Below are 11,590 nucleotides of genomic sequence, written 5' to 3'. Positions count from 1 at the left end.
AATAGCATGATTATTAATGTAACCCACAAACAAATAAAAATAAAAAATAACTGAAAACTAAATACATTTTAATCTCTGCGTTGTTTTTTTTCGATAAACGAGGAAATAAGGTTGCTTTTCCTTTTTTTAATTTTTTTTTTTTTAATAACTGCAGAAGCTTCTTCTTTCAGTTTATATTCTTTGTGAAGAGTTTGGGCGCCTTCTAACATTGCCTGCACTATCTGTATTTCATTGAACTCTTTTTTCATTACAGCATTCTTTAATCTTAAACTAGCTTCTTCAATCATTTTTTCAGCAACATTCTTCTGAGAAACTTCATTTTTCTTGGCTTCTTTGTATTTATCTTTTAATATCTTAATATCTTTTTGTGATTTATCAAGTTGTTCGTTTAATAATTGAGTTCTTTTCTTTTCTTCTTCTATATCTTTGTTTTCAATTTATTTTTTGTCTGCCTTTCCTTTTTTCTTCTTCTAAAGGACTTTTATACTTTCTGTATGCAAAATGTGCTTCAGTTATAAGTTACTTAGTTATTGGAATTAGTTCAGCCTTTCTTAGAGCACTTTTTATATTGAGTTTAGCGTTAAGTGTTTTAACTTTCATTCTGACTTTATCAGGAGTAATAATTTGTCCAGATATGGAAAACCCTTGCTCTACTGATGCACTACCATGAGAAAGAGAAAGGGCAGCTTTAACGACTTTAGTTATAAGAGGATATTTACATTCATTAATAGCATTTTTTATGTTAAATATGTTGTTCCAATAACAATCAATACGTGACGAGTTGTTTGATGTTGTTATTCAATTTGAGTCAAGTTGAAGTAGCAACCATTCGTCAGATAATGCTGTTTCAGATACTTAGATAGGTAATAATCGAGCAACTTTTTTTGTGCTACGAATACTTTTTTCTTCCTTTTGCTCTTCTGGCTTTAAGCATTTAAAATATTTTGTAGTGGCACTTGATGCGATTATAGTTTTATTAAGTAAATGAGTAGCTGCAGCAATAAAATGGTCTCTGACATTGATTTTAAACTGAAGTTGGTCTAAATCTTTCATTTTTAATATAATTTTTTCTGTATTGTCACCGCATTTAATACGATTCGTAGGAAGAAATTACTTGAAATGAAATGAGAGTTTACGTTGTTTAAATCTAACAGTACATCGGGCTTGCACACTCTTCCCAACACAGTTGCTGTTAATTCCATTACTTCTTCAAATAGAATATGATTCAGAGGTTCGTCTTTTTGGAAGATGAGTAAAAAACGTTCGAAAATAACTGCACTTTCAATGACAAACGCAACTTCTGCTCTCATGAACGAGTTTTTTTAAACAGTTTGAAATATTTTTGAATTGGGCTGTTTGTACAATTTTTTTTCATATTCGGGGTTGCACTTTTAGGAATATCTCAAAGAAAAAACTGCTCCAATGCCGGCCATTGCTCTTGAAGTCTTTTTGCAGCAGTAGACAGGGTAAGCCATCTAGAGTTAATGTGTTTTACAAAACAATGCTGTGGTACGTTGAATTTCATCTGTGCATCCAAGAAAGCTTTTTGACGACTTGGCCATCCATCAAAAAATGCATTCACAGTTATTACCATATCACCAATATCAGCTCCAAATGTTTCTAACCCCTTGCGAAAGGCATTGTGTACAATATGCAAATTACATGACCCAATATCAAGCAAAGATGTCCCTCGTTTCTTTCGTACAACTTCATTTATTATAGACTGGACTTTTTTGTTGACATTAGGAACATCCCTTGCCAACATAAGTAATTTTGTAAGGGGCAAATCTGCATTTTTCAAAGCGTTTAAAAGGTTATCTGCTAAAATATCACCTGTAGCTTTCCCATTAAAAAAAGTTTCTAGATGTTTGAATAAAATTTTTTCTTCATGTTCTGACCAATATTGTATAGAAACTTGCAACTCTTTAAAATCAGCAGAGTTGGTTGTCTCATCGAAATGTAATGAATAATAAGCATTGCTTGCATCTGCCAGCAACTGTTTTCTGAAGTATGGGCCTAGAGCTTCAGTTACATAATACCCAAATTTACTTTTGCCAAGAGAAAACTCATCTGGAATTATTTTAGGAAACATCACTTTAAATATATTAACAATTCCGTCACATGATGAAGCAGAATAATTAGACCAGACACATTTCATTGTCCATAAAAGCTCAGCCCTTATTGCTTCATCTTTAATACATCGAAGACCAACATTACTAGAAATCGGCAAAGCACTCGTCGTTGAACTTTGAATCGGCTGTTCAGTATAAGAACATGAAGAAACAGGCACTGAGGGATGAGTCCTTATCAATCGAAGTTAGCCTATAAGTCAAATACCGTTTAAAATGTTTAAACGCCGAATACCACACACTTCGTCGTAATTATGTATACCTAGGTACCAGAATCCTGACTTGAGCTTTATTTTAACTTCTACTGATCCCTAGCCGGTTAAAGTTTCCTAACAATAACCACATAAGGATAACCAAATTCACGAACGATCGCCCAACCCGGCAACACTGACCGACTGTCACTTTTAATAAAAATATTATTTAAAAAAAAAAAGATATTTTTTTGATGATAAAATAACTAAAAATGTATTGCTACACTGCCACTTTCATATAGGATGTAGCTAGTAACTACTCATGTCTGTACAATACATTACATCCAAGTTTTAATATTTGATAGTATATACACAAAGATCAAAATATGCTGCTTTTATATCTTTATATTTTAATTTATTTCAGTAAAAGCAGAAAGTGCTCAAATTGAAAATAAATTCAGTTTACTAATGGTTAAATTACATATAATTTCATTAGGTCAAGTCAAAAAGGTAAAATACATTTTTGTATGAAAAAAAAGTATTTATATATATACTTGAATACTTTTAAAGTATCTTTTACAAGACCGTCCCGAAGTTATAATCATTTTTCAACTTCATTAATAAATTTACAACTTGATTAGTAATTATCAGGGCTCGGGACTTATAGCATTTGCTTATTTTTATGGATTGACTTAAAATGTAGCAGAGTGCTATAGAAGTGTATGTCATGTTACAACACGTTCAATTATGAAATTTGAATGTGCTTTTTTTTGCTTTTTTCAGCGATTTTTCAAAAAAATGCTTATTTCAAGTTATTTTGATAATTTTTGCTTTTTTGACCAGTTTTTCTTAATTATGACACGTAAACCTAGAAGTTTTAGTTAGTTTCTATTTTTTTCCACGGTAACTGGTAAGGCTAGAATTAAAAATATTTTTTCTACTTTGTATCATATTTCTCAGTAATAAACACCGGGACCCGCATTTGTGTGCTTATCTACTAATCGGTTCGATCGTCTTTGCAATATGCATCATTTTTGCCATAGAAAAAACTATTTAGAATTCGACGATATCGTATACTTTAAATACGCGCCAATCACATCCGTAGATGTTGAGCGTTCGTTTTCGGCATTTAAAACAATACTATCAAACAACAGAAGGGCTTTTGAGTTTGAAAATTTAAGAAAACATCTAATTATTCAATGCAATAGAGAAGGTAAGAAACATTTTAAAATACATTTTTTTTTAAATTAATCAATTTTTCTTTAGTTATTCTTAAAAAAAATTTATTTATTTTTCAGAAAATCTATAAGAAGTACCTAACCTACTCAAAAAGATTTGATATTTGTAACATATTTTTTTTTTTTTTTGATTTAAAGTGTTAAAATAATGTAATAAAGAAAAATTGCATTTAGTTTTTTTCGTGATTTTTTAAAATTTTAAGTGCTATTTTAGTGCTTATAATCATGTTTTTAAGTGCTTTTTCAAGCGCTTATTTTGATGATTTTAAGTGCTATAAGTCCCGAACCCTGGTAATTATATTTTTATTTTACTATTAATAATGCAATAGGTTGAAGTAACTTTGTATTTGAAAATGTCATTCTGTGTATAAAATATAATACCTAATATACATTAATAGTTTCATTTACCCATGAATAATATTTTTAAATTACAACAAGATAGGTAGTTAAAATTATTATTCTAATGAAACATTTAGGTGTGATTTAATAACATAAGTTAGCCTCTTGGCGCATGTGATTACACCAGATCATTTGCAGGCAACCTTTAACCATTTTCAGTACTTACTAAAAGTCTAGCTTTTTTCATTCAAAAATTGAAATTGAAAATTGTATTATATTGAGGTGTATCTTTTACAAAATTTGTATTTTATAAACATTGTATACGAATGCTTCCTAATTTAATTTGGTATGTAAGCTATTACAAAAATAGAATGCATAGTGTAATATTACGTTTGCGTGTTTGTTTATATTCTAATCTGATTAATTGCAAAAATACGTTAACCCCAATGATGATTCTCTGTATGCACTGCGGCGACACTAGCGCTGTGCATCGAGAGCGGTCACCGATGACTCTACTAATCAGAATGCAAAGCGATCGCCGCGGTGTCTGGCGGTGATCGGCGGCTCAGTCGTGCAGTATAATATACATGGTGATGGTTAACTGTGATTTTTTTTCAGTAGCAGTAGCTACTGTTACTGAAAAAATAACAGTGAAAATAGCAGTGACTGCTACTTTACGTTAATATTTTAGAATCATATTAAATAACTGCTACTTGTCAGATAGTGTTATACTGTTATTCCAAATAACTGCTACTTGTCAGATATTGTTATTCCAAGTAACTGTTACTGAAAAATTGTGACTGTTACTAATTACTATATAGTATATGACCCATGTATTAGAATAATAAATTGATTACGAGTATTTTGGGATAGAATCGCTGTGTATTATACTAATGTGCAGTGTCAGGACTCGGATTACCCTACAGGCAAGCTAAGAAGATGATTTAAAAAAACGTATACCTATAATATTATATTATAACTAATAGGTATTAGCCTTTAGGTGAGACATAATTGATACATTTGCAAACCTCAAAAGCCGAACGAAAATAAATTTTTGTAATCGTATTGACTACCTATTGTATTAATTTTAAAATAATAAAGAATAATTTAATTAACAATATATTTCTTTATCTATTTTTGTTTAATAAAAAAATTGTTGATGATGAAAGAGTGGGAAATCTCCTGCTTGTAGGCGGCAAATTGCTTAATCTGCCACTGACCTATTTATATTTATTTATGGCATATTTATTATTTATACATGTCTAAATGTAGATTTTTACAACAATAAAAATAAAAATACCCAATTGTAAAAATTATGGTACAAATAATAAACATTTAATGTGTATAGAGTGAGGACAGGATATTTCTATTTTGTTAGTGTTGAATGTTAAGACACTAGACAGCACACACTACCTATTACAAGTTGGGAACTTAATTTTGTTTTATTGTAAAACAATTCAAAATGAGTCAAGATAGGAAAACGAGTGACATTTGGAAGCATTTTTCTAAAGTATAGCTAAGTGTGATATTTGTAATAAAAATTATTCATACAAAACTAGTTTGTCAAACTTAAAAAAGCATCTCAACAATGTTCATTTGATATATTTATATACAGAAACTGATACATTACTGGTAACCTTCACATTAAATAATATTGATTTCAAATTTGCATTCAACTTAAATACACAAAAAGTAGTAGAAGTTTTTGTTTCAAAATTTGTTTACTCTACTTCACATACTGAATGAAAATACAAATATACAATACATTTTATTTATATTCAATATTATTTAAAATATTATAAAATTATTTTTTTAAATATTTTATTAATTTATATAGAATGAGCCTGCAGTTGATATTGACGATCCTGTACCTAGTTCTTCATGTGCTAATGTAGCAAAGAGTCTAAGTGCACTGACTGAACCAAGCTGTAGTATTGTTAACCAGGCAAATTCTGTACATGAGATAACACCAATTTCAAAATATAATCCATTAAAACGTAATAGACAGTTGGCAATTACAAATTTTACTCACAAAAAAATGTCTGTTGATGGTCAAAAAAAAATTAGATACTGCACTCATGAAACTTTTTATAAAAGATCTACAGCCTTTTAGTGTAGTAGAAGACACAAGGTTTAAAGAGTTTGTAAATATGTTAAACCCAGGCTACAAGATTCCCAACCGCCATGCCATTTCCAAAACACTTATTCCAGCAGCGTATGAAAAGTGTGTGAATGAGGTTAAATCAATAATAGTAAATGAATTAGACATGGCTTGTTTAACAACAGATTGCTGGACGTCTAGGGATAACAAAAGTTACATCGCCATAACTCCATTTTATTAACAACAATTTCAATTTGAAGTCTATATTATTAAATTGCCATTCCTTTATTGAGAACCACACAAGCGATAATCTTTCTGAGCAAATTAATAAAACTTTAAATGATTGGAATTTAAGACAAAAAATACTATTTGCTGTATTTGACAACGCCTACAACATTCAAAATGCATTAGGACAGTTGAAATTTAAACATTTTGGTTGTTTTGCTCACACCCTAAACCTTATTGTTCAATCTGCACTTAAAAAAAGAAAATGATCTCATTGATAAAGTCAAAAAGATTTGTACTCATTTTCGGAAGAGTACAAATGCAAATAATAAATTAGTTGCATATCAAAAAAATATGGGGGTCTATGTCCCACTAAAAGTGTGTAACAAGATGTAGCCGCGAGGTGGAATTCCACATTCTACATGCTTGGAGATTTCTATACGGGGAACAATGGGACTATTGGACAGTGCACCACCTTTTTTGAATTCCGATGAATGGATATTTATCAAAGAGTTTTGTAATATTTTACGACCTTTTGAAAAAGCTCCTAGAGCTGTGAGCGGAGATCAGTACATAACTGCTTCATTAGTTATAGTTATTGCTCAAGGGCTGAAAAATGTCTATGAAAAATGAAAATTATTCTTTCAGGACTTTAAGGTTAGTTAATAATTTATTAAATGGAATGAGAGATCGTCAAAATTGGGGAATTATAGAAAATAGCAAGACCTTAAAAATATGTACGTTTCTTGATCCACGGTTTAAGAACTTACCATTCATTCACAACGAACACATGCTTAACTCAGTAAAGAATGATATAGTGGAACTCACAGCACAGATTATTTCGGCATACATATAAGAATCTACATCAATTGAACATGAAGCCATTTTCAATTTGGGAGTCAATCGATAAATGTGTTTCCCAAATGCAGCCTTCGATTGGAACATCAACATCACGGGCTATCGTAGAGGTGCAACGTTATATAGAAGAACCGGTATTAAAAAGAAACTGTGATGCACTAGAATGGTGGCAAGATCATAAGTATAATTACCCATATTTAAATGTTTTGGCAAGGAGGATGTTATGTTGTCTAGGATCATCTGTTCCATGCGAGCTTGTCTATTCTAAGGCAGGTCTTTTAATTTCCGATCGCCGTTGTTGCTTGAACACAAAAAAAGCTGAAATGTTGTTGTTTTTAAATCAAAATTCATAATTTACTTATCTAATATTGTCTTACCATTCTTTTATTTTTAATTTTATTACTCATTAATATGTAAAATTACTAAAATTCAAATTGCTGAGCGAGTTGCGACTGTTGCGAGTGTTATACTATTATAACTTTATCAGTATTTATAATCTTTATTGTTTATTGAATATATAACTTGGTAGTTGTTCATAACATATTCTGATAAGAATGAAGTTTCATTGTTATGTTATCATACTTTAAGCTAACAAAGAAAAAAAAAATCACACGAAACGGATGATTACGTCAATTTATATTATACTTCAAGGGATACGTTTTTTTCATAAAAACAACAGCTGTGTATAAAACCATTAGGTAATACTGCATCTATGGCAAAACACCGATGTTTTAGAAGTTGCAAATCATACATATTAATTTATTAGATATATTAAGAACATTTATATTTATATATATATTCTAAATACAGTTGTGACAACTTTAAGACATTTTTCCCAGCTAGATTGTAAATGTGTCGCACGATACGAACCGATACCTCAACACAAAACTCACAGTACGAAAACCCCGCCAAACGATTATAATTCAAAAAGCCAATGTTGGTGACAATACCTACTGTTTTACATAGTCACTACACATGTTATTCGTTGGTATTGCGGTCACACTACGATTACCACTAATATCCTTCTGACATTGGCAAGCGGTTTCACCCTTTTTTACGCCGTACCACAGTTTACACATGTTCGTGTTGTCAGACACGAAGTACATGAAGAACACGTCTACGTGCTTGAACACAATCCGGTGCATGACGTATGTAAAAGCATCGTGCCCGTCGTCCAGTCCGATGGAAACCGAGTACTGACCATGCAGTATGACATAACCAACTGTATTTCTCGGACCTGGACATTTTGCCGCCACCGTTTCGGTAGTGATAAGCTTTTGAATGATAAGAGTAGTTGTACTATGGTATAACAGCCGTTACACTGTGACCAACTTTAGGTGGTGTTGCATAACAAGTCAAGGGATATTTTCGATTTGCGGAGCGGAGCGCAGTGGCGTAGCTAGACACTTTTTTTTGGGTAGGCCCGATATTTTGATGTAAGGATTACCAATGAATAGTTTTATAAAATAAAAAAGTATCAGAATACCGTATGTTCTACATTTATTATAGGCATATTACACAGATTTATCTTATATTGTAAAACTAAAAGTATAAAATTAAATTAATAAAAAAGATATAGCTTTATTAAAATAGTTTTAGATTGAAAATTCTAATTTTCTTTTTTTCATTGATGCAAACTCGTCAATTACAGCAGATGGATTTTCTATGAATTTTCCACTTATTTCTCTCTCAATAGACAGCAAAGTTAAATTATTTAGTCTGCTACTTGTCATCGTTGACTTCAGATATGTTTTTACTCTTTTCATCGTCGAGAAATTCCTTTCTGCTGAGGCACTAGATACTGGAACTACCAAAACATTTTCAATAATTTTTGTTAATTCTTCAAATCCAACTTTGTATTTTTTTACTTCTTGATATAATTCAAAAATATCAGATACAGATAAAAATAAGGTTTTTCCCAGTTGACATTGGCATTTTAATTTGGTAATAAATTCATTTGATCGATAAAATGGAAATGTTTCAGCATAACGACAAATTATTTCACTGTCTAAAAAGGTTGATGAATTTTGGTCTAAAGCTTCTAAAGTTGCATACATATCATCCTTTGTATTAAAACGCCGGTTCATTTCGAAATATATTACGTCTAAAATATTAAAAAATATTCTTTTTTGCTCTGTTTTCATGTCATCAGATGAATAAGCCATTCTTTTACGTTTACCAGTGGTAATAGTTACATAATAATCGGCCAAAGTACTTGAATTTTGCTGTGTTCTTTTTGATGACAAATTATCACTTGATGGCGTAGGTATTTTAGAATTTTGAGCAATAACCAATGATTGCTCATATAGTTCAAAAAACTTCTCATCATTACGTAAATCTAATATTTGTTGCTTGGTTGCATTAATTAAAAATGTACATCGTTTTATATCAAGAGTAGTTGATTGCAGGTTAATTGATAAGCAATTAATGATATTTAATATTTCGTTTAAGCACACAATTATTATGATAACTTCAAACTTAGCAAACTGTATGGCCAAACCCTTTGCCTCTGCAGCTTCTTGTTTTTTAGTACTTTCTCTAAATGCATTAAGAACTTTTAAAATATCAATAAAATGATTTTTAAAAAATGTAATACCCTTGTGTTTTGAAACCCACCTTGTTTCACAATGTTGTGGTACTTTATACTTGGTTTCATGTAAAAAAGCATGATGACGAATTGTAGATACCGATTGGAATGCATAAATAGCTTCTAATAAACCAAGTATTTCATCTACTTCTTGAATATTTTTCGTTACATCAACTAGAACTAGGTTTAACCTATGAGCATGACAATGAATATACGGACACGGATTTTGTGCTAATTCCCTTATTTTTGTTTGAACACTAGAAAAAGCTCCGGACATTACTGACGCCCCATCATATGATTGACTTACACAATTTGAAACATCTAAACCAACATTATTTAAAAAAAATATTATGCCATCACACAGTGCTTGAGCATTTAAATCGTTCAATTCTACAAAACCTAAAAATCTTTCTTTAATTTTTAAATTGTGCAAATATCGAATACAAATACTCATTTGTTCAATTTTTGACTGATCTCTTGCCTCATCTACAATTAAACTAAATATCTGGCTCCCAATATGAACTTCATTTACTATTAATTGTAATACAAGCTTTGAAGTAGCTTTTATTATATCATTTTGTATTTCAGGCGATATTTATTTGCTATTTTTAGGTAATAAATTAAAATTTGTTTTAAAATGTTCATTTTCGATGGATAGTAATTTTATAATTTCTAAAAAGTTACCTTCATTTACGTCATGACGTGAACACAAACTTGCATCATAATTTTCACTATTGAACTCTTCATTTCTTTCTCTTCGATGTTCTCGTAGTCCGATATCTTGCCGTGCACAATATAAAACACACCTTATTACACTTGTTAAAATAGCTCGATTTTTTATAACTTGCTCCTTGACTTGTTTATTTATTTGAGTCGAAACTGATCCAGTTTTTTTGGTTGATAGCCATGCGCCATATTTAGCAATTGCATTTTTATGTGAAGTAGTCTTATCATGTTTTTTAGTCATGTTACTTATATTTTTCCAATCACAATATCCACCAGTAATTAGAACATCTTTTTCAATTTGCGAATGAGAAGGAAAATGACGACAATAATAACAAAATACGGCATTCATTTTAATTGAGTATTCCAACCATGGGTACTTATTGTACCAACTGCTTTGAAAGCTACGTTGCTTCCCAGATATAAAAGTACGAGGAAAACTGATGACAGGTTGTACAGCGGTATCCTCACAAGTTACACTAATATCAAAAATGTTTAAATTCAACTGTTTATTTGTATCTGATATTGGTGTACGCGCACTTGATTCAGGGTCATTAGGCTCCGAAACAGTTGAAACAGCAGTTGATTTTAAATTACCTGGTGTGATTAAAAAACGTTCCATTTTTCGAGCAACGCGACGGACTAAGTAAAAATATAAGCGAAATATAATCACTAAGTTGTATTAAATTTGAACGGAGTGACGCAGACACGCAGTGCGATTAGTATTAAACTAATCGTCAATCGCAAGCGTATCTATCCGACTACAACTTATATTACCGTCTCGTTATTTTTGGAAATAATCGTCAATTGAATGGATAAGATTAATATCTATCATATTGTAGGAAACGGGCAATACGGGCTGTCGGGCTTTAATATTATATTATACACTGGCTTTGATGCACTATACATTTCGACGGATGCCGATTAACAGGAATTTATCGGTTATTAAACCATAACACTCAAAATAAAAGACGTGTCATTAACTGATTTGCAGAACCGATTAAAAACCATCAGGATTTAATTTCGATGATTAAAACCGTCTTTACAATAATATTGTAAATACGGTTTTAATATTAATATTAATTCTATTATTTTAAATACATATTATAGTCATATACACTACATATTTAAAAGGATAAAAAAATTTTTTTGGAAAAAAGTGGGTAGGCCCGGGCCTACCAGGCCTACCCGCTGGCTAC

General features: G+C 30.8%; 2 protein-coding genes across 2 annotated transcripts; both read right to left on the bottom strand.

Moving 5' to 3' along the window:
• Positions 1 to 1,402: 1,402 nt before the first annotated feature.
• Positions 1,403 to 2,158, bottom strand: LOC111030947. Its single transcript, XM_022310691.1, has one exon. It carries the CDS (start codon positions 2,156 to 2,158, stop codon positions 1,403 to 1,405), a length of 756 nt encoding a protein of 251 aa, XP_022166383.1.
• Positions 2,159 to 8,031: 5,873 nt separating this feature from the next.
• On the bottom strand, positions 8,032 to 11,013 carry LOC111030939 (zinc finger MYM-type protein 1-like). The gene is made up of 4 exons (XM_022310681.1): positions 10,353 to 11,013; positions 9,553 to 10,199; positions 8,731 to 9,432; positions 8,032 to 8,355 (listed from the first exon to the last, which is right to left on the bottom strand). Exons 1-4 carry the CDS (start codon positions 11,011 to 11,013, stop codon positions 8,032 to 8,034), a joined length of 2,334 nt encoding a protein of 777 aa, XP_022166373.1.
• Positions 11,014 to 11,590: the final 577 nt, after the last annotated feature.

Source organism: Myzus persicae, unplaced genomic scaffold, assembly GCF_001856785.1.
Source record: "Myzus persicae strain clone G006 unplaced genomic scaffold, MPER_G0061.0, whole genome shotgun sequence".
Taxonomy (NCBI): Eukaryota; Metazoa; Arthropoda; class Insecta; order Hemiptera; family Aphididae; genus Myzus; species Myzus persicae.
Note: the sequence above shows the minus strand (reverse complement) of the source record. Positions and strands in the feature narration are given on the sequence as shown.

Coding starts and splice junctions, on each gene's coding strand:
- LOC111030947 (XM_022310691.1), bottom strand. CDS start 2,158: ATGAAATGTGTCTGGTCTAATTATTCTGCTTCATCATGTGACGGAATT.
- LOC111030939 (XM_022310681.1), bottom strand. CDS start 11,013: ATGGAACGTTTTTTAATCACACCAGGTAATTTAAAATCAACTGCTGTT. Junction 10,200..10,352: donor ACGTCATGACGTAAATGAAG/GTAACTTTTTAG, acceptor TACAATTAATAG/TAAATGAAGTTCATATTGGG. Junction 8,356..8,730: donor TCATAGAAAATCCATCTGCT/GTAATTGACGAG, acceptor ATCATTCAAAAG/CTTATCACTACCGAAACGGT.